This window comes from Eumetopias jubatus, unplaced genomic scaffold, assembly GCF_037043125.1.
Source record: "Eumetopias jubatus isolate StellerSeaLion01/CBP00866 unplaced genomic scaffold, mEumJub1_p1.0 scaffold_9, whole genome shotgun sequence".
Lineage (NCBI taxonomy): Eukaryota > Metazoa > Chordata > Mammalia > Carnivora > Otariidae > Eumetopias > Eumetopias jubatus.
The window spans coordinates 110,868,341-110,895,974 of record NW_028274815.1 but is presented as its reverse complement, the minus strand read 5'-3'; the positions used below and the strand labels follow the sequence as shown (position 1 = coordinate 110,895,974).

The 27,634-nt window shown below is 38.8% G+C and overlaps 1 protein-coding gene across 5 annotated transcripts in view; it reads left to right on the top strand.

Annotated features, from left to right (window-relative positions):
• Positions 1–27,634, top strand: part of ATRN (attractin) — a 154,650-nt gene that overhangs the window by 51,950 nt on the left and 75,066 nt on the right. For all 5 annotated transcript variants that reach the window (XM_028118593.2, XM_028118597.2, XM_028118594.2 and 2 more), the window contains 8 exons: positions 1,708–1,913; positions 2,991–3,159; positions 12,385–12,475; positions 13,377–13,620; positions 14,577–14,760; positions 15,768–15,922; positions 18,978–19,062; positions 26,094–26,314. In XM_028118593.2, the coding sequence (XP_027974394.2) occupies positions 1,708–1,913; positions 2,991–3,159; positions 12,385–12,475; positions 13,377–13,620; positions 14,577–14,760; positions 15,768–15,922; positions 18,978–19,062; positions 26,094–26,314 (1,355 nt within the window). The remainder of the gene's footprint in view (positions 1–1,707; positions 1,914–2,990; positions 3,160–12,384; positions 12,476–13,376; positions 13,621–14,576; positions 14,761–15,767; positions 15,923–18,977; positions 19,063–26,093; positions 26,315–27,634) is intronic.

The following is a 27,634-nucleotide window of genomic DNA, read 5'->3' as shown; positions in this document are numbered from 1 at the left end:
GTATTACCTGCCACTTTCATTTTTCAGAGATTCAAAAATGATTTTTGTGTTTTGAGATTTTTTGTAACTTTAAAGAGTGCTCATAATTAATTTTTGGCACATGAAGTAAACGTATGCCTGAGGGCACTGGAGTGGAGAAGTTGAGGGGCAGGGGAAGTTGCGATATTTGCCCTCCTTCAGCTTAGAAGGTGCTAAGGGTTACTCCCTCCCCTTCCTTTTTCAGTAACATTAAGTTTTGTTTGTTTGCCATTCTCTTGTATACGGTTAATAAGTGTGTCAGTAGGAAATTATAATTTGACATATTTTTGGTATGAGGCATAAGGGTGAGCACATCATGGCAATGCTTTACTGCAGTTTTATTCTAAGCCTTTTATAAAAACAAAGTGTGGTTATTGTAGCCATTTTATTGTAACAAGTCCAATCTGCAATTTAAACTTTAGTTTTTATAAACTGTTGTCTTGCAAAGGCCTTTTTCTTAATAAAGATGAAATTGAAGCCTCTCTTCCGTATTTGTATTGTTACAGAGACAGTAGACACCACTTTTTAGAGGCCTATAAGAATGTCATTCAGCTTTTTTAGCCAAATACTTTGTGTACTTATTCTGCTTACTGGGGCTTGAAAAGTAGGTATACACATTTCTTACATTCTAATTACATAGATTATAAAAATACTGTATATAAATATTTATAGTGTAATAAACTGATATTTGGGTGTAGGTGTGAACATTAATTAGCTTGTTTTTTAATAACTGATTCCTGATTTTTTGACATGCTTTGCTACAAAATTTCTTTTTAGTTTTCTTCATAGGCCTTAGAAGAAACCATCTACACTCTTAAAAGTATCCTGATAGTTCGGTTATTGCTCCCCCCTTTAAGAATCTGAATTATGTCTTCTCAGAGTGCTGTCAATATCTTAAGTCATGTTATTACGCGACACATTATAGTTAAACTGTTGAGTTAAACTGGTCCTCCCTTTTCTTCCATCTGACATGAGTAGATAAACTTATGGAGGAATTTTAAATACACCAATCTGGGCAATAATCTTTAATTCTCTGAACTTTCAGAGACTGTCCAGGGGTATACACACCATGAGGTTGGGTAATATATTGTTAGCACTTTGTATTATCCTCTTCCTCCAAACTTGCAAGCTTGCATTTGACAATTTTCTTTTTTTCTTTTTTCTTTTAATTTTTATTTATTTGAGAGAGAGAGCAAGTGAGCATGAGCAGGGGGAGGGGCAGAGGGAGAGGGAGAAGCAGACTCCCCACTGAGCAGGGAGCCTGACATGGGGCGCAGTCCCAGGACCCTGAGATCACAACCTGAGCCAAATGCAGATGGCTAACCGACTGAGCCACCCAGGTGCTCCTCATTTGACAGTTTTCTAATGCTCATCACTGGGAGGGCCACCAAGAACAGCATAGTCATCCCTCCCTTGAGAAGCTAAGCCTGGACATTTTGCAAGAATTTCTTCTCCCTTTTAAGTTTTTTAACTTGCCTCCCCTTATGAGAATCCAGCAGGGTTGGATTTGATTTCATTACCTGCCTTTGCAGTGTTGAGTGATCCCATTTAGGCCCACTGGTAAGTACTGCCATTATGCTTGTGAATGAACTGGAAAGCCAGTGAGAGTCTTAAACCATGTGTAGGTGAAAGTTCTGCTAAGTAAGTGTTGCTTTGTGTTGATTTCATTCTCTGCCACTGTTTTTATAGTTTTGACATGTGTCCGAACAACTGCTCAGGCCGAGGAGAATGTAAGAGCAATAATAGCAGCAACACTGTCCAGTGTGAGTGTTTGGAAAACTGGAAAGGGGACGCATGCGACATTCCTCACTGTGTCCATGACTGTGGTTTTCCTGATCGAGGTATTTGCAATTCGAGTGATGTCAGAGGATGCTCCTGCTTCCCCGAGTGGCAGGGTAAGAGCTTCTTTTATCTTTGTTTTTCTTCCAATTTACAGCATCTTCCTAGTTCAGTAAATTGTACATTGACTTCATTCCTTGCATATGTACCACTTATGTTAATCAGATATCAGGTAGCATTGAAGTTTTTGTATCTCCTTATTCAGATTCTTAAAAATTTTTCCATTTCATAGATGTGTGGTCGTGGTCTCTTTAGAATTGTGGAGGGGTTTGACATTCTTTGCAATTCATTCATGAAAATTGGAGGACTTGGTCTCAGCCTCAAGAAAACATAGCAGAGAACCAAGGCTAGGAGGTGGGACGAGAACTAATGATAGTATCTCTCAGAAACTTTCAATAAATTCGGAAAAAATTGGGGTTGATTATACAATAGAATCCTAAAACAGCGAGTGGAATTATCTGCAGGTAGAGAGGTTATCAGAGAAACTTTAGCAAATTCTTTAAGGGTTGTGTGATAGCACCTGTTACTGATTTAGTAATTTTCTTTATATATTTACCTTTTCTTCAGAGCACTTTTATTTTGAAAGGAAATGTGCTTGTTTAAATGCTTTCGTTTGTGTACTTTGGCGGACATCAATGAGTTAAGTAATTGAAGTGTTTGAGGACCTACCTCTGTGCACAGGAACCACACCCCCCAAGAATGGAGCAGCAGGAGCCACACCCCCCAAGAATGGAGTTTCTTAATTTTCCAGGAATTGGATGGGTTGTATTATTACTCCCGGGGCTAGTCCTTACATTTTAACCCTAAAATTTTTCATTTGAATTAATAATTTCTTTGTCTACTCTTTCCTCTGAGAGCTGCTTAAGCAAGTATTTCATTACTAAAAAATCCTAACCTGGATATGGTCACGTCATCATGAGAAAGTATGTGATTTTGAATTTTACTAGAGATGACCCTTGGTCACCAGCTTTGAGTGAATTGAAAGCATGAATTAAAGGGTTTTGTCTGATATTTAGATGCTAAAGGAAAGACTAAGTATTCTTTAGATATTTGTTACATTTATATGATTAAAACTTGAAATGCAGTAATTTTAAAGGTGCATTTTGTGAAGCTAATTTATTCTGTTTTATTAGGTCCCGGATGTTCAATTCCTGTACCAGCTAACCAGTCATTTTGGACTCGAGAGGAATATTCAAACCTAAAGCTCCCCAGAGCCTCTCACAAAGTTGTGGTCAATGGAAATATAATGTGGGTTGTTGGAGGATATATGTTCAACCACTCAGATTACAACATGGTTCTGGCGTAAGTTGTTTTAAACATTTTTGCAAGAAGCTTACTAGTTTTCCATTTTGAAAATTTATGAAGTAGAGATAAGTGAAAAGAAATCATCAGTAATTCTATTACCTGAGGAAAATCCCTGTTAATATTTTAGTAGTAGTGTTCCAGAATTTTTTGGACATATTCTTAGTTTTTGAAGTCTGGACCCACAAAGAATGCATTGTTATAATAAGCAAGAATTCATCTTTTCTAGATACCATCTCTTATATTTTGCTTTAGGCTGTATATAAATTGGGGGTTACTTTACCTATAAATTTAATTAGCATTTCTGTAGATCAGATGGTTTGAATTTATAGCTTGCTAGAGGAAATTATGCCATTGTCTAATACTTGACCCAGAGTTCAAGGTCTGTTTGCTGGTCCTATGTTGCTCATCTTAAAGGGAGACTATATGGAATCACAGTGGAGTCACGAAGTTACTTACGAAGATTGATTTTAGGAGAAATTTATGAACACAAACTCATGCTGATTTTGTGCCCTGGAAATTTTTTCTAGGCATTTTTTATTAATGAAGATTGTCAAAAACCAGCATCTGTTCTTTAAGGGATTCAGAAACTATGGCAGCAATGGCATAGTTTCTGAATCCCTCAAATAGTCATTAAAGCACATAGACAACTAGGATAGCAAAATGAAAAAGCACATGGGTAACAAAACAAAACTTGGTCAGAAGGTGTCTACACAGATGGGTGGTGCTAACAATTGACAGCTGCAAAACCTGTGTGGTATTGGCATCTGAGCAGGAGTAAGCAAAGAGGGGGAGTAAGTGGTCAGCTGACAGGCTCCAGCATACCTAGAAGAAGCTGCTTTGAGAACGGCAGCCAGAATTGGAAAGATTTGTGTATTTTGGTAGGGGGTGAGCACAAGGGATCTGTAGTAGGATCTGAAGGGGCTAGAGCAGTTTGTGCCTGTTTAGCTCTCAAAATGAACTAGCCAGTCTCTTCACAAGAGAAAGTTCTACACTAAGGAGAAACTGCTGGGAATAGAATTCAGATTGAAGAGGATAGGGACCTTAGAGGAAAAGTTAAATGAGTGTACAGATAACAGTCAGGGAGGGGAACAGAGCCAGATATCTCAACAAGTAAGCTGCTGTGTTTTGAACACCACACTGTTGACAACAAGAGTGAGCTAGTTAGGAAGATGGTCCTAACCCAGGCCTCTCATGTACAAGTTCAGGAAAAAGTAGTTTTACTTAAAACTGAGCAACAGAAAAGCATCAAGTTTTAATAACATAGAAAATTAAAAGTTGAAGTAACATAGAAAGAAGAAAGAGACCACCTGGTAGAATAACCCCCCTTTGTACGTGAAAGCATAATAGAAAAATATACTCACAAAACTGATGAAAGTGAGAACTTACTATTCCCAAACAAGCTAAAATACAGGAAGAAAATGATGCAAGACATGAAAGAATAATAGAATCAGAAGTAGAAAAATCCGGAAATGAGATGGTAGAAGTTAGGAAAGAATTTTAAAATAATTTCAGAATTGAAGACAAACCCAGCAGGAACACAAAGTAAATAAGATACTCCTTTATTTTTTTTTTTTTTGAAGATTTATTTCTTTATTCTAGAGAGAGAGTGCGGGCGCACACAAACACAGGAGCGGGGTTGGGGGAGAGGGAGAGAAGCAGACTCCTCACTGAGTGCAGAGCCTGATGTGGGGCTCAGTCTCACAACCGCAAGATCATGACCTGAGCTGAAACCAAGAGTCAGATACATAACTGACTAAGCCACCCAGGTGCCCCAATTCTCCTTTAGTAATAGAATATGAAAAAGGAAATTATTAAAAAATCACAAAGAAATGAAGGTCACTTTTCCCCTATCCTTTATGGTAAGTACAGTTAAAAATCCTGGACATTATATATAATGCAAACATGAGAAAACTCTAAAGGTAGAGAGAAGGCATTCTGGCTAGGGACCTCGGGACCCAAGGAATGAGGTAATGGTAAATTCCAGGGGTCTTCTTTTTGTCTCATATATCTCAGATTTGTTGTTGGAAAAAGCAACAATCTGGAAATGCCAGTAGGCACAAGGTGAAAAAGCCCCATGAATAAGCCCACCTGTTCTCTCTAGCCTAAGGACTAGGAGAGGGGCAGCTTAGGAAGACAGAAAACTTTTAGACACAAATAACTGCTCTACTACAGCCAAACACTACAGAAAGAACTGTGGCCCCACCCTCATTCCTGTCAGCAAAGTCTGAGTGTAGAGTCTAGATTTTCACTCTTGCCAGGATCTAGTGAGGTACTCCAACCACCTCCTAATTGCCAGTGTTAGAAAAGACCAATTAGGGAGCTGGGACTTTCTCAGCAATCTGGTTTTTGTGTAACCTAGTTAATATTTAGCCTTTTGGTTTTTGTTTTTGCATGTTTTTTGCTTACAGTCTTAATCTCTGAAGGCCAGTTAGAGAACTGGAACTTTCTTCTCCACCAGGCAGGAACGAGGTTTCCCCCACCCTTGTGATGTCAGTGGAGACCTTGTGGGGAGCCTGGATTCTACCCCACGCAGGAGTAATAGCAGTAATAAGTTGGCCTTCCCTCTTCTCTACTGGGGTGTCAGAGGAGGCCTGCTATAACAGTAGATTTAAATAAGATCCGGAGTCTCATGCCATGGAACCCAAAATGTTCAGATTTCAATTGAAAATCATTTCTCCATGTGAAGAGCCAGGAAAATCTTAACTTGAATGAAAAAAGGCAGTTGAGATGGTGACAGCAGGATGACATAGATACTAGAATTATCTGACAAGATTTTAAAGCAGCCATTATAAAAATGCCTCAGTGTGCAATTATAGACACTGAAACAAATGAATAATGGAGCCTCATCAAAGAAATAGAAGATAGAAGGAAGAATCAAATGGAAATTTTAGAACTGAAAAATACAGTAACCAAAACAAAAATCTCAGTGGACAGGGTCAACAGCAGAATGGAGAGGACAGAGGAAAGAGTCAGTGAACTTGAAGATAAAATAATAGAAATCCCTCAATCTGAACCAGTGAGAAAATAGAATATTTAAAAAAATAAACAGAACTTAAGAGACCTGTGGACCATAACAAAAAAAATCTTAACATTTCTGTCACTGGAGGAGTCCTGGAAAGAGAGGAGCCAAGAGAGAGTGTCTGAAAAACTATTCAAAGAAATAATGGCTGGGAATTGCCCAGATTTGGCAGAAGACATGCATGTACGTGCAAGAAGTTGGGTGACCTCCAGCAATCCTTGGCTCCCACAGGGGTTCACAGTCCTTTGGTTTTGTCTCAGTCTTGCTCTCATTCTTCTGCTCGGCTGCCATATTTCTTTTCAGTTTTCAAATTTCCACATTTTTGCCCGTGTTCATTCTCAGCTATTGGCCTTGCTTCCTGTTTCTATTTTGAAAGGTAACGGTTATCCAAAGAGGATTTGCACAAACTCCCACCACCATATATAGCTATTACCTACATCTGTGCTCATTTATCCCGTCTTCTGTTTCTGTACATCACCACTGTCTAGTGGGGCGCTGTCATGTCACTAGCCATGTGTGGTCATTGAGCTTGAAATGTGGCTAACGTGACCAAGGAGCTGAACTTTAAATTTTCAATTCTTGGTCCTCATCTTACTTGATTTTTCACCAACATTTCATATAACTAGTCCCTCCCTCCTTTTTTTTTTTTTTAAGGTTTATTCATTTGAGAGAGAGTGTGCACGCTTGAATGCACACACAAGTTGAGGGGGGAGGGAGAGGGAGAGAATCCCCAAGCAGACTTCTTGCCGAACGCAGAGCCTCAGGCGGGGCTTGATCCCAGGAACCTGAGATCATGTCCTGAGCTGAAATCAAGAGTTGGAAGCTCAACAGACTGAGCCACCCAGGCGCCCCTCCATGCATTCCTCTTAATCCATTTTTTAAATATCAACTGGGATGATTTTTTTATTTTATTTTATTTTTTTTTTAAGATTTTATTTATTTGAGAGAGAGAGAGAATGAGAGATAGAAAGCACGAGAAGGAAGAGGGTCAGAGGGAGAAGCAGACTCCCTGCTGAGCAGGGAGCCCGATGCGGGACTCGATCCCGGGACTCCAGGATCATGACCTGAGCCGAAGGCTCACCAACTGAGCCACCCAGGCGCCCTGGGATGATTTTTTTAAAGTGTAAGTCATATCATTTACAATCTTCTTAGACCTCATCATTGGCTTTTCCCATTGGACCTAATGGGCCTACCTGATCTGACTCTGCTTACCTTCCCAGACTCAACTTGTTCCTTTCCTGCCTCCCCAGCCTTCTAGCTTTACCCAAAACTCTCTGGGTGCATCCTTACTCTAAAGGCCTTTGTGCTCACTCCTCCCTTTGGTCCAGACTCTTCCTGCTGTTGTACCCTAGAGCTGTTTTCTTCTCACCTGTTAGATCTCAGTTAACTGTACCACAAGAGATCTTTCCCGATCATCCAGTTCTGTCAGGTTCTCCCTGTTCTTTTTCATAGTTCTCATTTCCTTTAGAGCAGTGGGCATCATTTTTAATGCTGTATGTGCCCCTTGTTGCATTTGCTTATTTTTTGCCTTTTCCGCTATGTTCTCTGAGGTTAGAGACCTTGTTTGCTCACTCAGCTCAGAGCTTAGCTCATTGAATGTGCTCAAGTAAGTGTTTATCAGGTGAATAGGAGAGTAAATGAATTATTTATTTCCCTCACAAATATTTGTTCCTGGAAATATTAATGTCACCTCTTGCTTTTATGTGACTGGTATACCTCCTGAGCCACATGTGTTTGTAAAATTTTTTCTGCTTGTACTTGATCAAAACGTGATTTTTACAGCTTTATGTGTTTCATGTAAAAAATTAATATAGTTTCAAATAAATTTTTACTAACTCATGGAAAGTAAAAATACAGTGACCTCTTTTAGAAGAAGTATTTCTGAAACTTAGATTATAAATTTTATCATCATTTATACTCTTACATAAGCATATTTCAGCAGTTGAGGTTACTATTTTTTCCACAACCCTGTTAATCCAAAACTTTTAAGTTGCATTAGAAAGCAGTCCCCATTTTATGTCACCTAAGAGTCCTCTTAGACAAATGGTCTTGGTCTCCTAGGTTAAGATTTCCAGTTGAAACTTTATCACTGAATTTCCTTCCTTTAAGCAAATTAAAAAAAAAAATGTTTAAAAAGAAAAAGTAAAGGGGCACCTGGGTGGCTCAGTCAGTTAATCATCCAATTCTTGATTTCAGCTCAGGTCATGATCTCAGGGTTGTGGGATCGAGCCTTACCTTGGGTGCTGCGCTGAGTGTGGAGCCTGCTTAAGATTCTCTCTCTCCCTCTCCCTGCCCTCCCCACCCCACTCAGATTCTCTCTCTCTCTTTCTTAAAAAAAAAAAAATTGAAAAAGAAAAAGAAAGATTGAGCAGCAGGTAACCAAATGAGGAAAGGAGTATTACCTAATCCAGTAAACTTTAAAACAGACTCACAGGAACCATACAACTGACCCTTTTTTTTGCCCCACAGAAACTGTATGGGTGAGATTCTGAGAGCTCTTACAAATAACCCCAAATCTGGACAGATGCAAACTAAGTGGGGATCATTGTTATTTCACTCTCCTAATTGAAGAGTGGAAGAAATCGTTGCTGTGGAGGGCTTGGGTGGAAAGAGGGGAAATTAATTGGGTGGCTGACTCTCTCTGCCCAAAAGTCGGGGCTGCTTCTAATTTGGGCTATGCCTTGACCCAGGACACTTAAAATCTCCAAGGAGAGCAGAGTCTGGGTGGTTTATTCTAATAGATTATATACTCCTCTGTCTGAGCCCCAGCACGTCCTCAGACTTCAGAACAGTGGATAGAACATAAAATATCAGCTCTCACACTACAATTAGGATGGAGGGGTAAAGTTGTCTTAGGTACTGCAGAAAAAGAATCAAGAAATCACCCACGCTTTGCAAATGTCTGGAGAGCAATATCTAACCACAAGCAAGATGAAAGAAATGACGTTGTAGCTAATGCAAATATCCTATGATGGGAAAATAAAGAGGAAGAAAACAGCACGTAAATGCTGACAACTGATCATAGAGGAAAAATAATAAGGAGATTGCTTCCAACTACTTGATGCTGCACATCAACTTAATGTGAATTTGAATTAAAAAAAAACAGACAAGAAAATGATAACAGTGAGATGAAATGGAAGATTACACATCTAAAGAAATGTAAATAAATTACATACAGAAAAAACTGGAATGAAAATTGAATTACTGATAGCTTTATAGACATTTCAACGAATATAGGTTGAAATAATTAGAAAAGCAAAGACACGTGGAAGACAGGAGATCCAAAATAAAGATAGTTGCTGCCACTGAAGAAAGGAACCTAACAAAGAGGACAAACGGATTGAAATTGCACAAGAAGTTGCAGGAAAATTATATAGCTGTTCAACAAGACCTGATTTGATCAAGTTATTGAACTTTTAGGATAAAGGACAAGTTCTTGGGTGGGAAGCCTCAGGGAGTTCTGTGCCTCCTCTGGCTGGGGTCATGTTCAGTCTGCACAGAGCCTTCGCCATGGTCTTTGGATGCTCAGACACTGTGATTCGAATACCAGACCACTGTGGATGGTGGCCCTGTGCCATCATGGTCATCATCAGACCAGCTAGCAAGGAGAAGTTTGTGAGAGAGATGATGCAGCACTGGAAGACACGTGTTTCTGAATTCCTGGAGTTTGTCTTTGCTTATCTGCTTGTCCAGGTCTTAGAACTAGTTGTTCAGTATTCTCTTATCTTGGACTGAGCTCCCGGAAGAATTTATTTAGTACTTGGAATTTCTTATGCTTTATTGCATCAAAATTTTTCTTAACTTGTATTTGCTTCTCTGGGTCATGAAAAGAGTCACAACTTGTTATGTAAGATCTTTTGGCAGTTCATCTGCACCAGCTTACTGGGACCTGCCAGTGCCTTAGTGTCTCTGACAAGCCCTTGAGCTAGAGCTAACCTGTCATTGACTAGGAGGAGCAAAATGCATTAAGATACAGATTGAGCACCCTCCATGTCACTTGAAAGAGAAGGGAATTAAATCATCTAGAGATTTGGGCTCCCTCTTTCCTCTCTTTCAAGCTTAGAGAGACAGGCCTCTGGCTTGAACATGAGGTGTATTATGTGTTTTCAGAAGCCATGCTAGTCCTCAGGAAAGACCTTCTGCAGCCAGAGCTCCGTAAAAGTATTGCAGTGGTACGTAGTCCATTTTGTAAAGACATTACCCTGTTTGGATTTTAGTTATTTCTACCTAAGTAAAATATAATATTGTGACTTTAAAAAATAGTGAAAGAAGAAAGGAGAGAGAGAAAGGGAGGAGGAGAGAAAATGAGAGTGACAGAGTTCTTCAGGCTTCCAAACAGAAAAGCAAACCACATAAAAACAGGAAAAATCAGACTGGCTTTGGGCTTCTCCAGCGTAGCATTCACTATCCGTATTATTCAGGGGAGCAGCATCTGCAAAGTTCTGAAGGCAAGAAAGGATGGCCCAAGATATACCCAGCCAAAATGTCATTCAGCTGTAAAGCTAGCAAGCAGATATTCTTAAACACCAGAGAATTTAGGAAAAGGAACCATTTATGAGCTCCACAGGAAAATAACCACTTGGCAGCAAAATCCAGCCAATTAAGAATTAAAGACTCAAGGAGAAGTTGTGGTGAGAGGATAGTGAGGAGATTGCTTCAGCTAAAAAAGAGGTCCACTACTAAAGAACTATGGAATCACAGTTATAGAGTGGAATGTATTGCAGACCTGGACAGTGTAAAAATTACATAACAAAAATTGGGAGAAGAAATGGGAGGAAATGTGGGTGCTAAGGTTTTCAACTTTCAAGGAAGGAAGTTAGTGGATTCTGTCTAAAATTAACTTAATTTTGTATGTAACTTAAAAACTAAAGTGAATCTAATTTCTAAATAATTTTTCATGTGTTTTTAAAATGGAATATTCAAATAATACATAAAATAATAGCTGGTATTAATGTAGTATTCATATTCAGTAAATGTCCCCATTTTGTTTTAGATCATGTGTAAAATATTTAAGACAAAAGGAAAGATTTAGAGAAGAATAATGAATACTAATGCATTCACCACCTAGGTTAGGAAATAAGACATTGCTAATATAATTAGAAACCCCTGCATGCCTCCTCCCCAGTTTCAAAGATAACCAATATCCTGATTTTGTGGTGTCATTTGTTCACATACATATCTTTACACTTTTAATATATATGAACATATATTAGAATTAATAAATTTTCTGTTTTCAGTCATTACAGAAAGAGTATTCTGCAGTTTGATTTTTTAGCTTAACTTTGTTTTGAGATTTATGTTGCATGTATTGAGTGTATTTTTCACCCTATAATTCTATTATATAGATATACTATAATTTATTAATCCATTTTCTATTGATGGACATTTATTTGTATCCTTTTTTGCTTTTTATGTCGATAAGACTTTCTTATATCTTCTTAAAACATTACATAATAATGTTTTTCATCATCAAAAACTTGGATTATTCAGGAAAACTTATAGAAAATAACATGTATTTAAAGTAGAGCAACAGCACTGATTTCCCTTTGATTTCTTTTTTCTATTAAATTATATACAAATTAACACTATTAAAAGTATCTATAGCATGATCTCCTTTGTATAAATATATATTGTCAGTGTATTTTTCTGTTTGTGTATATGCATCGAAAAATGTCTGGAATGACGTTTACTAAATGTTCGTATTTTAAAAGTCTAAGTGAATTCATAGTATAATTGAAATGCCAAATGATATTCTAGCTTTCTTGAACATATGACTTTAAAAAAATCAATTAGATAAAGAAAAGGAAAAGTTAGGAGTGTTCTTTTACTTAATCATCATTCCTTTTTCAGTACCTGTCTTCAATTTCAAATGACTAAATGAAAGAAAAGTTATGACAGTAAATGTCCCTTTGGTATAACACAACTTGCAAGTGATTTAGACTGTATGTAGAAGAGGTTTTCAGGAAGCATAGAAACTTCCAGTAGATTTTTTTTTCCTCGTTCCAGGGTTGTGCAGCCCAGCCCCCCTTCCCAAGTTCTGATATGCCCCATGGACCCAGCTGTTAGGTTTGTTTGTTTTCAGAGCTGCCTCATTGCATTGCTTGTTCACTGAGCATCTCCAAACTGCATGATATCAAATATAGAAGAGTATAAGATACTCTGCTTTGTTGTTTGGGTGAAAATATGATCTGTTTGTTTTGTAGGTATGACCTTGCTTCTAGGGAGTGGCTTACCCTAAACCGTTCCGTGAACAGTGTGGTTGTCAGATACGGCCATTCTTTAGCATTATACAAGGTAAAGTGTCTCCCTTCTGTACCAAACTAGAAACTCCAGTCTTCCACACATGCCTTATTATATTATGTAGTTGAAAAGGTACGTAGCGTTGGGGTTTTGTCTCTAATCTTTTTTATTGTGGTAAAATACACATAACGTAAAATTTACTGTCTTAACCATTTTTAAGTGTACAGTTCAGTGGTATTATATACATTCCTAATGTGCAACTACCACTACCATTCATCTCAGTAACTCTTTTCATTTTGTAAAACTATAACTCTATGCCTATGAAACAATAACTCCCCATATCCCTCCTCCCCTCTGCCACTGACAACCACCATTCTACTCTCTGTCTCTCTAATTTGGACTTCAGTTTTGGTTTTTAGTTAGGGAGAAACTTTCTGTTTTTGGGGGGGTAATACAGTTGGCTAAGTTGTAAGTGGAAATTAAAGTTGAAACCAGTTTGACCTGAGAGATTTTAATGGATTCAGATTGTACTGGGACGTTATGATTGTAGTACTAAATGGTTAAAAATTAATACTGTGTAAATTAGCTTTTATGTTAGTTAGCAAGTTTAGCCAAGAATAGCCACATTGCAATATAACTGAATAATCACTTTCATTTCCTTGTTTTTGTGGTTTAGGGGAGGATGAGGGAACTCTTCAACTTTATTTTTACAAGCCATTTTATACCGTAAGAGATCTCATATGAGGAAGTCCAAGAACAGTGGCGAAGTATTGGAGATACAGAATATGATGTTTTATTTTATGTTGTTCCTTTCATTCTTTTCCTAATAATTCACTAAAAGGTGTATTTCACTAGCACTTCTTAAGCTAAGAATAACAACGAGGTTTTGAACTTTTGTTTCTCAAGTTTGATGCTTTTGATTTTTTTAGAATTTTGTTTGCATTTTTTTCCCTAGGATAAAATTTACATGTATGGAGGAAAAATTGATTCAACAGGGAATGTGACCAATGAGTTGAGAGTGTTCCATATTCATAATGAGTCATGGGTATTGTTGACCCCTAAAGCCAAGGAGCAGTATGCAGTGGTCGGGCACTCGGCGCACATTGTCACGTTGAAAACTGGCCGAGTGGTCATGCTGGTCATCTTTGGTCATTGCCCTCTCTATGGATATATAAGCAATGTACAGGAATATGACTTGGGTAGGTGTATTTTTTCTAGTGGATCCTTTTTGAACGTCAAATTTAAAACCTTTACCCTTATTATTATGCCTGTTTAACAAGATTCCACCTAACTTTGACCCCAGTACTTTATCTTGAAATGCGGTTAATGTTGATGTGTTACCAGTGAAATTCAGATTATTGCTGCTGCTATGTAGTATATATTTGTTACCATCAATTTGGTGAGGAGTTAAGGACGACACTAAATGCTTTTGGTGTTGAAAATAAATAAATAGGGGTTCCTGGGTGGCTCAGTCGTTAAAGCATCTGCCTTCGGCTCAGGTCATGATCCCAGGGTCCTGGGATCGAGCCCCGCATCGGGCTCCCTGTCCGCAGGAAGCCTGCTTCTCCCTCTCCCACTCCCCCTGCTTGTGTTCCCTCTCTCGCTGTGTCTCTCTGTCAAATAAATAAATAAAATCTTTAAAAAAAAAAAGAAAGAAAGAAAAATGATTTGGAACAACAGATATACTGAAGAAAAAAATTTAGACGACCCTTTAGATACTGGTTTAATGGACTGTGATTTCCCCTTAATGTGTAATCTTTCCATTGGTTAAATTTTATTATATCTGTTGTGATGGTGTGGGAGCACCACCTCTAATTGATAGTTTGAGAAAGTAGGTCCCTAAAGTACATCTGTGTATTGGTCACTGAAAGTCTCGGGGTATTAAGTGTTCCATTGAGGGAAATCTGAGTCTTTTACATTTAATGTAATTATTTTCCTACATGGTATAGTAGAACGTCAGAACATTTAACAGATTGATGTTTGGCCACCTGGCTTTGTTACAAGTTTTAGATGGCCTTCCTTTAAAAATAAAAAGATAAAAGAAATTTATACGTATCAAGCCTCCTGAAATGTCTTATTTTAAACCAATTGGTCATTTTAAGTATTAGAGAGGAGGATCCTGCAATGTTTGCCTTTAACTGTTTTCCTCTTCCAGCTAAGAACACATGGAGTATATTACAAACCAATGGTGCCCTTGTCCAAGGGGGCTATGGTCATAGCAGTGTCTATGACCACAGGACCAAGGCCCTGTATGTTCATGGGGGCTACAAGGCTTTCAGCGCCAATAAATACCGGCTCGCAGATGATCTCTACAGATACGATGTGGACACCCAGATGTGGTGGGTGCTTTTTCTTGAGCTTTTACTCTACGGTGTGAATTCTAGCAATTGTCGGGAAAATATTGGGCTATATTTTTGTTTTCAGGCCTAACACATAATTCTCTTCAGCATTGTAGATAGAGAAGTTGGGAAAGAAGCAGAAGGTAATAATATAGCTATTATTTATTTTGTAGTAGATTGATTAGAAAATGCTTGATATTTTTTGACTGTTTTTTCAATTTTCATAAACTCAGTACCTCTATAAAATTTTAGCTCTTCAAAACCCTGAGAAATAAATTGTTCTACAAAGCTGTAATGTATGCACATTGCTGTAATTAAGTAAAACATACCCATTTTTCAACCTTTTCTTGATGACTAAAGTGTCATCATTGGGGTTAGTTACTGGCGTCACTGCATGAAATCATCAAACAGAGGTGGTCTCAGGACCTGAATTAGAACCCTCCTCCCTCTGCTATAAACTGAACTATATATAAAGTGTGCTAATTTTAATAAATATAAAACAAATTTGAGTTATGAAATAATGTCATTATATAAGGCAATGATTTCTCTTCTTTCTTTTTGTATTTTCTTACATATTTGAGACCATGCTCTGGATACCCTTTTACATTATGTCTGTCATTTTTAGTGGCTGTGTAAATACTCTGTCATGTGGGTGTACTGAGACGGGGCAGTTAGAAGTTCTGGTTTCTAGTTGTTGTCTTATTATTAAGGCATTGTATATAAGCTTTTGTCTGTATTTGATGTGATTTCTACCCAGAAACGAAGTATAGGGTCTTGTGAGGTAGGAAGTTTTAAGACTCTTAGTCTGTTTTGTCAAAATTCTCATAGGCCTTTAGGATTTTACGTATTTATTTATTGTTGAGAAAGTTATATGTAGGGAAAAATCTAGAAGTATTTGCACATTTGGATCTGAAGTTAAGAAAATGGTTGTGTTTGCATTAGCAGATAGATGATAAATATTCTAAAAAACTAACCTTGTATTTATTATCTTTAAATAAACTCAAAAGGACCATTCTTAAGGACAGCCGATTTTTCCGTTACTTACACACAGCTGTGATAGTGAGTGGAACCATGCTGGTGTTTGGAGGAAACACACACAACGACACATCCATGAGCCATGGTGCCAAATGCTTCTCTTCGGATTTTATGGCTTATGACATTGGTAAGTTTCCTAAAGCCATTTTAGTTTCAAGAATCTTTTTTGTCTATGAGCAACATTTTCTTTTTTTGAGAGAGAGCAGGAGCGGGGAATGGAGGGGCAGAGGGAGGGGGAAGAGAGAGTATCTTAAGCAGGCTCCACACCCAGCACAGAGCGCAATGTAGGACTCTATCTCATGACCCTGTGATCATGATCCTTGCCAAAATCGAGTCGGACGCTTAACCAACTGTAAGCAGCATTTTAAAAGAAACTGAAAATATCGCTAGTTGGAAGTGTCAGGCCATTTGAAAGAGGTCCAAATGGTATTTTTTATATTCATGTGACAAATACTATATGTTTAAAGAAGAAAAGCATTCTATATTAAGTTCTTGTTTATATTTCTTATTTAGTTTTTAATACATTTTTCTACATTGAGTTCTATTAAGTGAAATCACTCCCATTAATTGGTTGAATGTTAATTTTTGAGGGTGAGTTGGGGTGACCAACTTCTTCTATGTTACAAACAAATGCCTTATGTAATAGTCTTATGTAGTGGGCGCCTGGATGGCTTAGTTAAGCGTCTCCCTTCGGCTCAGGTCATGACCCCGGGATTCTGGGATGGAACCCCACGTCGGGCTCCCTGCTCAGTGGGGAGCCTGCTTCTCCCTCTCTCTGCTGCGCTCTGCCTGCTTGTGCGCTCTCTCTCTCTGTCAAATAAATAAAATCTTTAAAAAAAGTAGTCTTATGTAGTTGTGACCACCAGCATTGTGTTAAGTTGGTTTAACTAATAGCTTTATCACATTCCCTAAAAAATTGGTTTTACACATTTTTGAAGTCTACTTTGACATGGAATTTAAACATTTTTTGGAGTGGTAATATACTTGACCAGAAGAGGGCAGTATTTGTTCATGCAAAACAAGTCCTAGAAATTCTCTTGTGTAATTATCATCAGACGTTCTTTTTTAGCAGACGTACGTGTGCCAGCCACTGAGCTCAGGGATTGTAAGATGAGTAAATTACAGTGCTTGGCCTCACAGTGGGGGAGGCAGAAAGCTGAGCAGACAATATAATTGCAATTCAGGGTGTTACTTGTTCTGAGAGGAATATATGAGAGCATCTATGGGCCTGCCTTACCTCAAGAGAAAAAGGGTTAGGATCAGGGGAAGCCTTCTTGAGTAGGGTCTGAGTCCCGAGGAAGTCAGCGAGGTGAAGTTAGGCAGCACTTCTCACATGAAGGAAGCCCATGTACACGGAGACACAGAGGCAGAAAGAGACCCTACCACATACTTGGGGCCTCTGAGTAGTTTTGGCTGTTATCAGCTGCGCATTGGGGAGGAATGGCTTCCGGCAGAACTAGAGAAGCAGAGAGCTAGCAGACTAGTCAGATCTTGAGAGACCTGTTACATCATGCTAAGGAATTTGGGCTTTTTGAAGAATCTTACAGAAGAGCTGATGGAATCGTATTTGTGTCTTAAGAAGATCTCTTTGTGGCATTGTGGTGAGTAGGCGGGAAGGGGCAAGATAGGAGTTCCGAGGCTGTTGCAAAATCCCGAGGAGGGTTGGAACCAAGGCTGTTGAAGTGGCAGTGAGGTTAAAGAGAGAGATGGGTTTGAGAACTGCTGGGAACTTGGGAATTGTTGGGGTGTGTTTTGAGAGAGGCGAACACATCCTTATTGCCAGGTGCCTGGCGGTGTTTTGTCAAAACCGTGGTAGACGGTGCTTTTTACCAAGGCTGGAAGGTAGAAGGAGAGGGACTAGGCTGGGAGGAAGGGAGTAAAATGGGTTCGGGGGCATGTTCAGCTGGAGATGACCATGGGACCGAGCCATACAGAGGTCAGTGGGAAGCCCAAAGCAGGGGCGAGCCTCTACGGAGCATGTATCATCAGGGATGAGCAAGAGAGCCAGAGCATGGATGGATAAAATGTCTGCAGGAGAGTGGAGACTGTGCAGGCATGTTGGAGAAGCAGGAGGAACGTGAGGCAAGATCGGTGACCTGTGAGAGAGCAGTTACCAGTGGCTGCAGGGGACTTAAGGAAAACAAAGCCTGGAGAGCCTTTTGGATTTAGCAACAATGATGTTGTTTGTTAGCCTCTAGACAGGAAGGAGTAATCCAGATTGCAGTCATATAAGGTGAGATGTACACCATGAAGGTTGACTGTTTTAGTAAAAAAAAAAAAAAAGAAAGAAAGAAAAAGAAAAAAAAACCCTCTTCTCTGTGAAGGGAAGAGAAGGCATAGTTGAGTGCCTCCTTGAGCACATTTAAAAAGCCAGGTGGGACAAGAGGAAGGAGTTACTGCCACCTTGTGGTTTTAGGGAGAGAAGCAAGGTGGGTGGGCAGGAAGCTATGAGAGTTGATGGCCTCTTCTCCGTGTGAAGAAGACCACGGAATCTAGGCTGGGGAGGAGGAAGTGAAAGCTGTTGTTGTTAAGGTTGAATAAAGGTCTGGATCGAGTAGAAGAGTGTTTGCTTAGTGAGCGTGAATGTCTGAGTGTTTCAGAGAGCGAGTATGAGTGAGGTTGGCAGGGTTCTACTGTGCCAATTAGATTAAGGTCCAGAAGAGAATTGCTAGCATGGGTCAGAACAAAGGAAAATCAGTAGATCCTAGGGGTTCTAGGAAAGGACTTGAAGTTGGAATTTTTTTTATTTTTTATTTTTAGTTTTCATCTTTCACCTGTATTTTCTTGTTTTAACTGCTGAGTTTGGGCAAATCAACGTGGAGTAGAAAATAATTACGGAATGCACATATTTTACTTACATAAGTTTTGAAAAATATAAAATTTACCTAAGTTAAGAAGTGTGCTAGTGGGTAAAATTGATGGGGAACAGAATGAGTGATGTGAGTGTCATGGATGTTGGATGCATTCATGAATTAGAATTGCTGTATCGTCCTATCCTTCTTCCATGCCCTGCTGTTCTGCTTTTGCCATATTTTACCTCAGAAATAATGGCGTGATTAAGAAAAACCAAGAGGTACATTTTATGAGGTTGTGCTTGTCATAGTCTTCTCCCCAAAGAAGATGCCATTTCCCGCTGATTATGAAGAGCGGTTCCTTCTGAAATGTATTTTTCTTGCTCCTAGCTTGTGACCGCTGGTCAGTGCTTCCCAGACCTGATCTCCACCATGATGTCAACAGATTTGGCCATTCAGCAGTCTTACACAACAGGTACTTAGCTGAAGAAGCGCTTGTCCCTTTTCTCTTGTGTTTAAAATGTAAGCGAAGTTGAACATGAAGAAGTGGAATTGGACTTAATATATTATTTGCGGGATCCCTTCAGCCCATTAGTTTGTCACAGAATTATTTAGGTCTGAATTTCCTGATTTCTATTTAAAATGTCTGATGTGGGGCACCTGGGGGGCTCAGTCATTAAGCATCTGCCCTCGGCTCAGGTCATGATCCTAGGGTCCTGGGATCGAGTCCCACATCAGGTTCCCTGCTTGGTGAGAAGCCTGCTTCTCCCTCTCCCACTCCCCCTTCTTGTGTTCCTTCTCTCGCTATCTCTCTCTCTCTCTGTCAAAGAAACAAAATCTTTTTTAAAAAATTAAAAAAAAATGTCTGATGTGGATTTGAATTACTTCTGATGCCAAGTTTGTTAGCATGTGGGAGTATGCTATGTTTGGTGCTGTCTGAATGCATGGGACAACAGGAGTTCTATGTAGTTACTGTCTTATGTCCCCCGCTGTTCACTGTTGTTTGCGGTACTTGGGTTGTCAGGTTTCTTATCACTGCATCTGAATGGTAAGGAGGGATTAAAAAAGAGGAGAGAGGACACTTCGGATGGGAGATAGGATAGAGGAACAGAGGTGGGGAGATTGTGAAGCTTCATACAGATAAATCTGCAGTCTTTGGATATTCTGAAGTCTGTACTGCATTTCATCGCATCACTCAAAAATCCCTGGCCCGAGCTAAATAAATCTGCCCCTGGAGAAGGGGGATCCAGAATGGGCACTCTGCCCATTCCTCACAGTATGCTTTAAAGATTTGTGATTTGTTGGGGAACCTGGCTGGCTCAGTCAGTGGAGCATGCAATTCTTACCCCCAGGGTTGTGATCTTGAGCCCCACATTGGGTGTAGAGGTTACTTAAAAATAAAATCTTAAAAATAAATAAAGATTTGTGATTCGTTAAACGGCCTAATCACGTTCTTAATTTTTCCCATTTTGTTTCAGCTGTTATGAGTATTGGCTGTTTCTCCTTCTAAAATTCTGAGCCTTATCGATCCTGAAACTACTTAAGTGCTACAACGCCTACCTTATGTTAGGATTCCTTGGCTTTCAAAATTTCTGTTGTTATGATGCAAGATGAGATGAAGACCTGGGATTAGAAAAGATGAGCCAGCAGCATGTCTTGCCGATGTCATGAAGGAAGAATTGACACAATTCAGATACTTAGATATTAGGAAAAGGTGACAACTTTTTAAAATAATCACTCAGCTGCAATTTAGTGATAAACGTGGTTTTCCTGTGAGAACATGGGATAGTATAGACTGACACCCTTACTAATTTGAAGTGTCATCTTAAATTGTAGGCTGATACTTCCTCAGTGAGGAAAACCCTGAAGATTTCTAGTGAGTCCCTCTTGATGCTTTCGTCTGAAAAGCAGTGGGGCTGTTTTGCCATTACCTTGGGCGCCTGGCCTCTGCTTTATTCATCTTTGTCCCCGTGGTTCTCCTAGCACAGTATTGAGCACATAATAGACATTCTCTAAATTGTAGCAGCTCTTAGTATGGTCATGGTAACAAGCAAATAAATGGATCTTCTATTAAAACATTCTAAGTTTTTGTATAAACTCAGAGAAGATGACAGTTTGCCCTACAACAGAATTGAACCATGAATCAAAATTAGGAATGGGTTGCCTGACTTAAAATAATGTTTTCATTTCTGTGTAATTCCAGTGGTGTATTTGGGCCTATCTGTGAATCATCCGTGTGTACGGGGCAGGGTTCGAGGGGGCAGCCGATGGCAAGAGAGGCCATGGCTAGTTTCATTTTGTGAAAGAATTTACTGGGAGAGAAACTTTGATATCATTTCTTCGTATTCCAAGTGGTGGTTTTCTTAGTCCGTCAGCAGCTTTGGGTCAGCCATACCTCACTTAGTTGCTGTCCTCGTGGTTTTTGTGAGGGAGGTGGGGTGAGGAGCTGGCCGTGAGGCACTGGGGCTGCGAAGAAGCAGCTGTTCCTTTCACTTGCCTGCTCCAGGCTTTTTGAAGGGCTCTGCGTACCTCACATAGCCCACGTGTGACCAGATGGATTCAGAATTGCTGAAAACATCAGCTGTACTGGGGTGGGGGGGAGCTTATTTGGTTTAAGCAGCAGATTGACGAGTTGAATCCAGACTGCTAAAAAAACGTGATACCAAACCAATAGTGAGATTAGAAATTAAACATGGGGTTCATTTTTGGTCACTGAAATGTGTCCATTTTTAGATATAGTATATAACAGACACTTAGCCACAAAAATCTTTATGCGTTTAGTAAGTTAGTCTTGTGTTAATTTGAAGGAAATTGAGGCAAGTGAGAGTGAATTTCTTGATACCTCACTGTGGGTTAGTTCTAAACTTCCTGGCAGATCATAGGATCTCAGAGTTGGAAGAGATCTGAAGTCATCTGCTCAAAACTTCCACTTACTGCAGTCATCCCCTTTAAACATGTCCAGGGATGGAAAACCCACCTAAGAAGGAAGCTCCTTCCTTTTCTGTAGACACCAGTCATTAGCAGGTTCTCCTTTCTATTATCTGGAATCCACTTCTCTGTCTCTTCTGCCAAATGATCTTGTTTCTGTTCTTCAGATTTTTGCCAGAGGTTATTATGTTTAAGGATAGCGTTGTATCTCTGGTCTGTATAGCCTCCAGCCTGACTCTTTCTTCAGGTTCCAATTGAGGATGTCCCAGCAAATGTCACACAAGAGGCATAGACATACCATGTAGGTGGTGGATATGGCCCAGTGTACTCTGTGAGACCAACTGCATCATTTGCTGGCATTGGCCTCCCACAGTAGCATTTTAAGAACGTTCCCTGGAGCTACTACACAGTTGCTTTTGTTTTGAATATGTGTGATTCTGCATATATGGCCTGTTAACAGCTTTATTGAAGTAGAGTTCATATACACAACAGATTGAATATACTTACAGCATATACTTTGATAACTTGACGTAAGTATACACTTGTGAAATGATCACCACGATTGAGATAACATATCCATTACCCACAAAATGTCCTCGTTCAAAAATGTCCTGTCTATATTCATGAGGGATATTGCTCCATAGTTTTGTGGGGTGTTTTTATGATATATTTGTCTGATTAATATTGGACAGAATAAATTAGGAAGTATTCTTTCCCCCTCTAGTTACTGGAAAGACTTGTAAAGGATTGGTATTACACTTGACATGTTTGATGTTTGGTAGAATTCATCTGGGCCTAGACTTTTCTTTGTGGAAAGATTTTAAAAATTGTGAATTCAGTCTTTACTTGTGATAGGTTTATCTGTTCAGATTTTTTTAGATTTTTTTTTAATTGTGATAAAATTTTCATAACATAAGATTTACTGTCTTAATCGTTTTGACGTGTGTGGTTTAATAGCACACATTGTGTGCAGTCATCACTGCCATTCATCTCCTGAACTTTTTTCATCACACAAAACTGAAACTTTCTACCCATTAAACAATACGTTCCCATTCTGCCCTGCCCCCATCCTTCAGCAACCAGTACACTACTTCCTGTCTCTATGAAGTTGACTATTTCAGGAACCTTTAGCTGGAATCAGACAGTATTTGTCCTCTTGTGGCTGGCTTATTTCACTTTGCATAATATCCTCAAGGTTCATTCATCCATGTTGTAGCAGGTGTCAGAATTTCTTTCCTTTCTAACAAAGGCTGAATAATATTCTCATATATGTATACCACATTTTGTTTATCTGTTCTTTTGTCAGTAGGTACTTGGTTTGCTATAAACATGGATGTACAAATATCTATTTGAGTCTTAGCTTTCGTTTCTTTTGGTTATATACCCAGAAGTGGAATTTCTAGATCATATTGTAGTTCTGTTTTTAAGTTTTCTGAGGAACTAGATAATTTTGATAATCAGTCTTGCTAGGAATTTGTTTGATTTAAGTTGTTTAATTTGTTGGTATAAAAGTTCCTATTTCTTTATATACTTTTTAATTTCTGTAAGATCAATAATGATGTCCCTTCTTCATGCCTCATTTTGTTAATTTATCTTTTGTCTTTGTTCTTGGTCGGTCTAGCTAAAGGGTTGTCAATTTTATTGATCTTGTCAAAGAACAAATTTCTGATTTCATTTTTCTCTATTATCTTTCTGTATATATTTTATTGTTTCTTCTTGATATTATTTTCTCCCTTCTGATTGCTTTGGGTTTAGTTTGCTTTTCTTTTCTAAAGGTGGAAACTTAGATTATTGATTTTAAATTCTTTTTTTTTCTAATATATGTGTTTAAAGCTGTAAGTTTGTCTCTAAGTACTACTTTAATACCAACCCATAAATTTTGAAATGGCATATTTTTGTTTTCATTTAGTTAAAAATATTTTCTAATTTTCCTTGTGATTTCTTCTTTGACCCATAGGTTATTCAGAATATGTTGTTTATTTTTCAAATATTTGTGGAGTTCACAGATTTTCTACCTGTTGATTTATGATTTAGTTCCATTTTGGTGATCAGAGAACATACTTTGAAGATTTCCTTTCCTAAAAAAAACAAAAACGAAAACCACTTACTGAGTTGTTGTTGTTGTTGTTGTTTTTATGGCCTAGCATATATGGTCTCCCCGGGAGAATATTCCATGTGCCCTTGAAAAGAATATGTGTGCTGCTCTATTTAGGTGGAGTGTTCCACAGATGCCAGTAGGTCAAATTGGTTGATAATGTTGTTCAAGTTTTGTGTATCCTTGTTGATTTTATGCCTAGTTGTTCTTTTATTAAGAATGAGATATTAAAGTCTTCAACTATTATTGTTACTTTACTATTTTTCACAAGGTAGACCTGACAGCAAAGAATTTTCTTAGTCTTTGTTTATCTGGGGAGGTCTTTATTTCAGTTTCATTTTTGAAGGATAGTTTTGTTGGATAGAGAATTCTTATTTGACATTTTTTTTTCTTTCCATCACTTTCAGTATCTTATTCCTCTGCCTTCTGGCCTCCATTGTGTCTTAGCCATTAATATTAATGTGATTCTCTTGTATGTGAAAAGTTATCCTACTTTTGTTGCTTTCAAGAATTTCTCTTTGTTTTGGGCTTCAGCAGTTTTTGATAATAATGTGTGTGAACGTGGATCTTTTTGTGATTGTTCAACTTGGAGTTTGTTGAGCTCTGTTGGATGGATGTATAGATTAATTTTTTTCATCGAATTTGGGGAGTTTTCAACTATTACTTCTTTAAGTGTGTTTTCAGCTCTCTCTCACTTCTTTCCTTCTGGGACTCCCATTATGCTTATGTTGGATACTTGACAGTGTCCTGCAAGTCTCTGAAGCTCTTTTCATTTTCCTTGATATTTTTTCATTTCTTTTCTTCAGATTATACAATCACTATTGATGTGTCTTTAAGTTCACTGTTTCTTTCCTCTGCCAGCTCAAGTCTCCTGAGTTCCTCTAGTGAAATTTTCATTTCACTTATTATACTTTTCAACTCCAGAATTTCCTTTTAATTATTCCTTATCATTTATGTCTCCTTTTGAGTCATTGATATCCTATTTTGACTTAATTCTTCAGACATAGTTTTCTTGGACTATATTTGTAATAGCTGATTTGAAGCCTTTGTCTTTTGAGTCCAACATGTGGGCCCCCTCAAAGACTGTTTGCTTCCTCTGTTTGGTCACACTTTTTTTTTTTTAAGATTTTATTTATTTATTTATTTGAGAGAGAGAGAGAGAGGGAGAGAGAGAGCATGAGCAAGCAGGTGGAGTGGAGGGAGAAGCAGACTCCCTGCTGAGCAGGGAGCTCAATGCAAGGCTCAATCCCAGAACTCTGGGATCATGACCTGAGCTGAAGGCAGATGCTTAACCGACTGAGCCACACAGGCTCCCCTGTATATATTGTAACATTTTCTTGAAAACCAAGCCTTTTAGGTAATAACCAGATATGGATTCTGACTCCCCCACCATCACCACAGGGGTTGTTATTACTGTTTGTTTAGTGTCTTGCATAGACTAATTCTAGAGTCTGTCTCCCCAGTGTACCACTGCTGATTTTTTCTGCCTAGTTGTTTTTTCTTGTTTTTATTTTTAAACCTGACTTCCTAGGGATTGCCTCTAAAGAGTCTTAGTCTTTCTTTTGAGGGGTAAGGGAAAGAATGGTTTTTAGATATCACAATCTAAGTCATATCCATTGCTACTAGGTTGGTCATTGTGTCTAGCCCTTTTAAGAATATAAGTTAAAGAGGGGCACCTGGTTGGCTCAGTCGGTTAAACATCTGCCTTTGGCTCAGGTCATGATCCCAGGGTCCTGGGCTTGAGCCCGGCGTCCGACTCCTTGCTCGGCGGGGGGAGCCTGCTTCTCCCTCTCCCTCTGCCCCTCCCCCCTACTCATTCTCTCGCTCTCTCTCTCTGTCTTGCAAATAAATAAATAAATAAATAAATAAATATTTTTAAAAAGAAGATAAGTTAAAGAGAAGCTTTGTTTTGTTTTCTTGTTTTTATTTTTTTTTTTAATTTTTAATATTTATTTATTTATTTGAGGGGGGAGGAGGGGCAGAGGGAGAGGGAGAGGGAGAGAGAGTCCCAAGCAGACTCCATGCTGAATGCAGAGCCCGACGCGGGGCTTGATCTAACAACCCTGAGATCATGACCTGGGCTGAAACCAAGAGTTGGATGCTTAACTGACTGCACCACCCAGGCGCCCCATTGTTCTTGTTTTTAAAATGAAAAAAGAATGTGTGTGTGTGTGTCTTTTCCTTCTTCCCTCACTAGATAAATGGTTGTATACAATATATACTTTTCTCTGCATTTCCTTTTTTTTCACACAGCAGTATATCCTGAAGATCACCCCGTAGCAGTATGTAGAAATCGTCCTCATTCCTTTTTACATCTCCCGACTGCTATTTCATTGTGTGGATGTACCATAGTTTACTCACATCACATCCTGAATTGATGGACATTTGGGGACATTTTGTCTGAAGATTGTAAAAAGTCTATCATGCATTTGTATATAGAAACTTTCAGTAAACTACTCCTCTCCTTTTTTTTCCCCTTTTAGCACCATGTATGTATTTGGTGGTTTCAATAGTCTCCTTCTCAGTGACATCCTCATATTCACCTCAGAACGGTGTGGAGCACACCGGAGCGAAGCTGCTTGCCTGGCAGCAGGACCTGGCATCCGGTGTGTGTGGGATACAGGGTCATCTCAGTGTATCTCCTGGGAGTTGGCAACTGAAGCACAAGAAGAAAAGTTAAAATCAGAATGTTTTTCCAAAAGAAGTATGTTTTTTTCCTTTTCTTAAAATTTAATTTGAAATCTCATTTTGTCTGAATTATGAAGGTATTTAGCATATGTGCATTTTTTATGTTCATTTTATTATCCCAAATTGTTTGGTAATAACTGGTGCAAAGGCCTTATGGTGTTTGAAAATAGTTTTGTAGACCTCTTTACAGTGGTTGGGAACGCCATGTGGCTCCTAGAAGCTGTCTATGAGTGATGGAGACAAAACCCCCTTGGCATTGCACAGATTTTGTATACCAACTCCTGAGCCTGGCAGTTGGTCCCAGGACCTTTTTGTGATGATGGAAATGTACTATTATGCATTGTCCCAATATGGGAGCTACTAGCCACACACACTTGAAATGAGACTGGTGTGACCAAAGAACTGAATTTTAAACTAAAATTAAGAACTACATGAGGCTAGTTGTGGCTACCTTATTGGATTATGCAGTTCTAATGTTAAGGATGAGATTAAGAGAGCCAGCCCAGAAAAGCTATGTTGGAGTAGAGGATGGAGGTAGTGTTGCTCTCTTTGCAAAGTATTCCTTTCTAGCTTCTCTAGTTGGGCACAGCAGTGATAACAAGACAGAGAGTTGCTGAGGTTGACCAGTGGTCCTGGCTTCTAGAACCACTCCTTATGTTTTCCAAGCTTTCTTCATCTTGCCTACTTAGCTTCTTATGTTTTTGCTCTGAGATACAGCACAGTGTAATACAGTGATGTAATAGATTAGAAATCCTTCGAAAAAAAAAAGTCTCTGCGAAATATTTGTTCACTTCAGTTATTTTAAAGAATGTTGACTGAATTTCTTAACCATTGGAGTTGGTGTAGCAAGTTACATTGAGGGTTATGGTGGATAGAGTCAGCTTTCACTCTACTGGAATGCTCCAAATTAAGATGAGCATAAACCCCCAAAAGGACACCCAGACAACTTTCCAGTGAGTGCTGGAAAATTGAGAGGACCAGAACCTGGTAGGGTTAGACAGTGTCTCTTCAAAGGAATAAAATCTGTGAAATTATTTTTTTTTTAACCAAATTTTAAAAGTTCAAATTAAATGTGCAAGAGTATAGGAAGTAATATTTCATTACTATAGGTGGTTCATTATAAACCTCTTTGCTGTGAACTCATCTTAAATGTCGCATTCCTGGTCACTCTGCTTTCTCTGCGGACCCAGTCCTTGGGGTGATGACCAGGGCAGGTAGAGTAGCCTAAGGAGCATGCTTTGCCGGGGTGGGGGGGCTGCCTTATCTTGTCAGTGGGTTCCCCCATGTGCCATGTCCATAAGCAATATGGTTGTGCAGCCTCTTTTTTGTTGCTGAC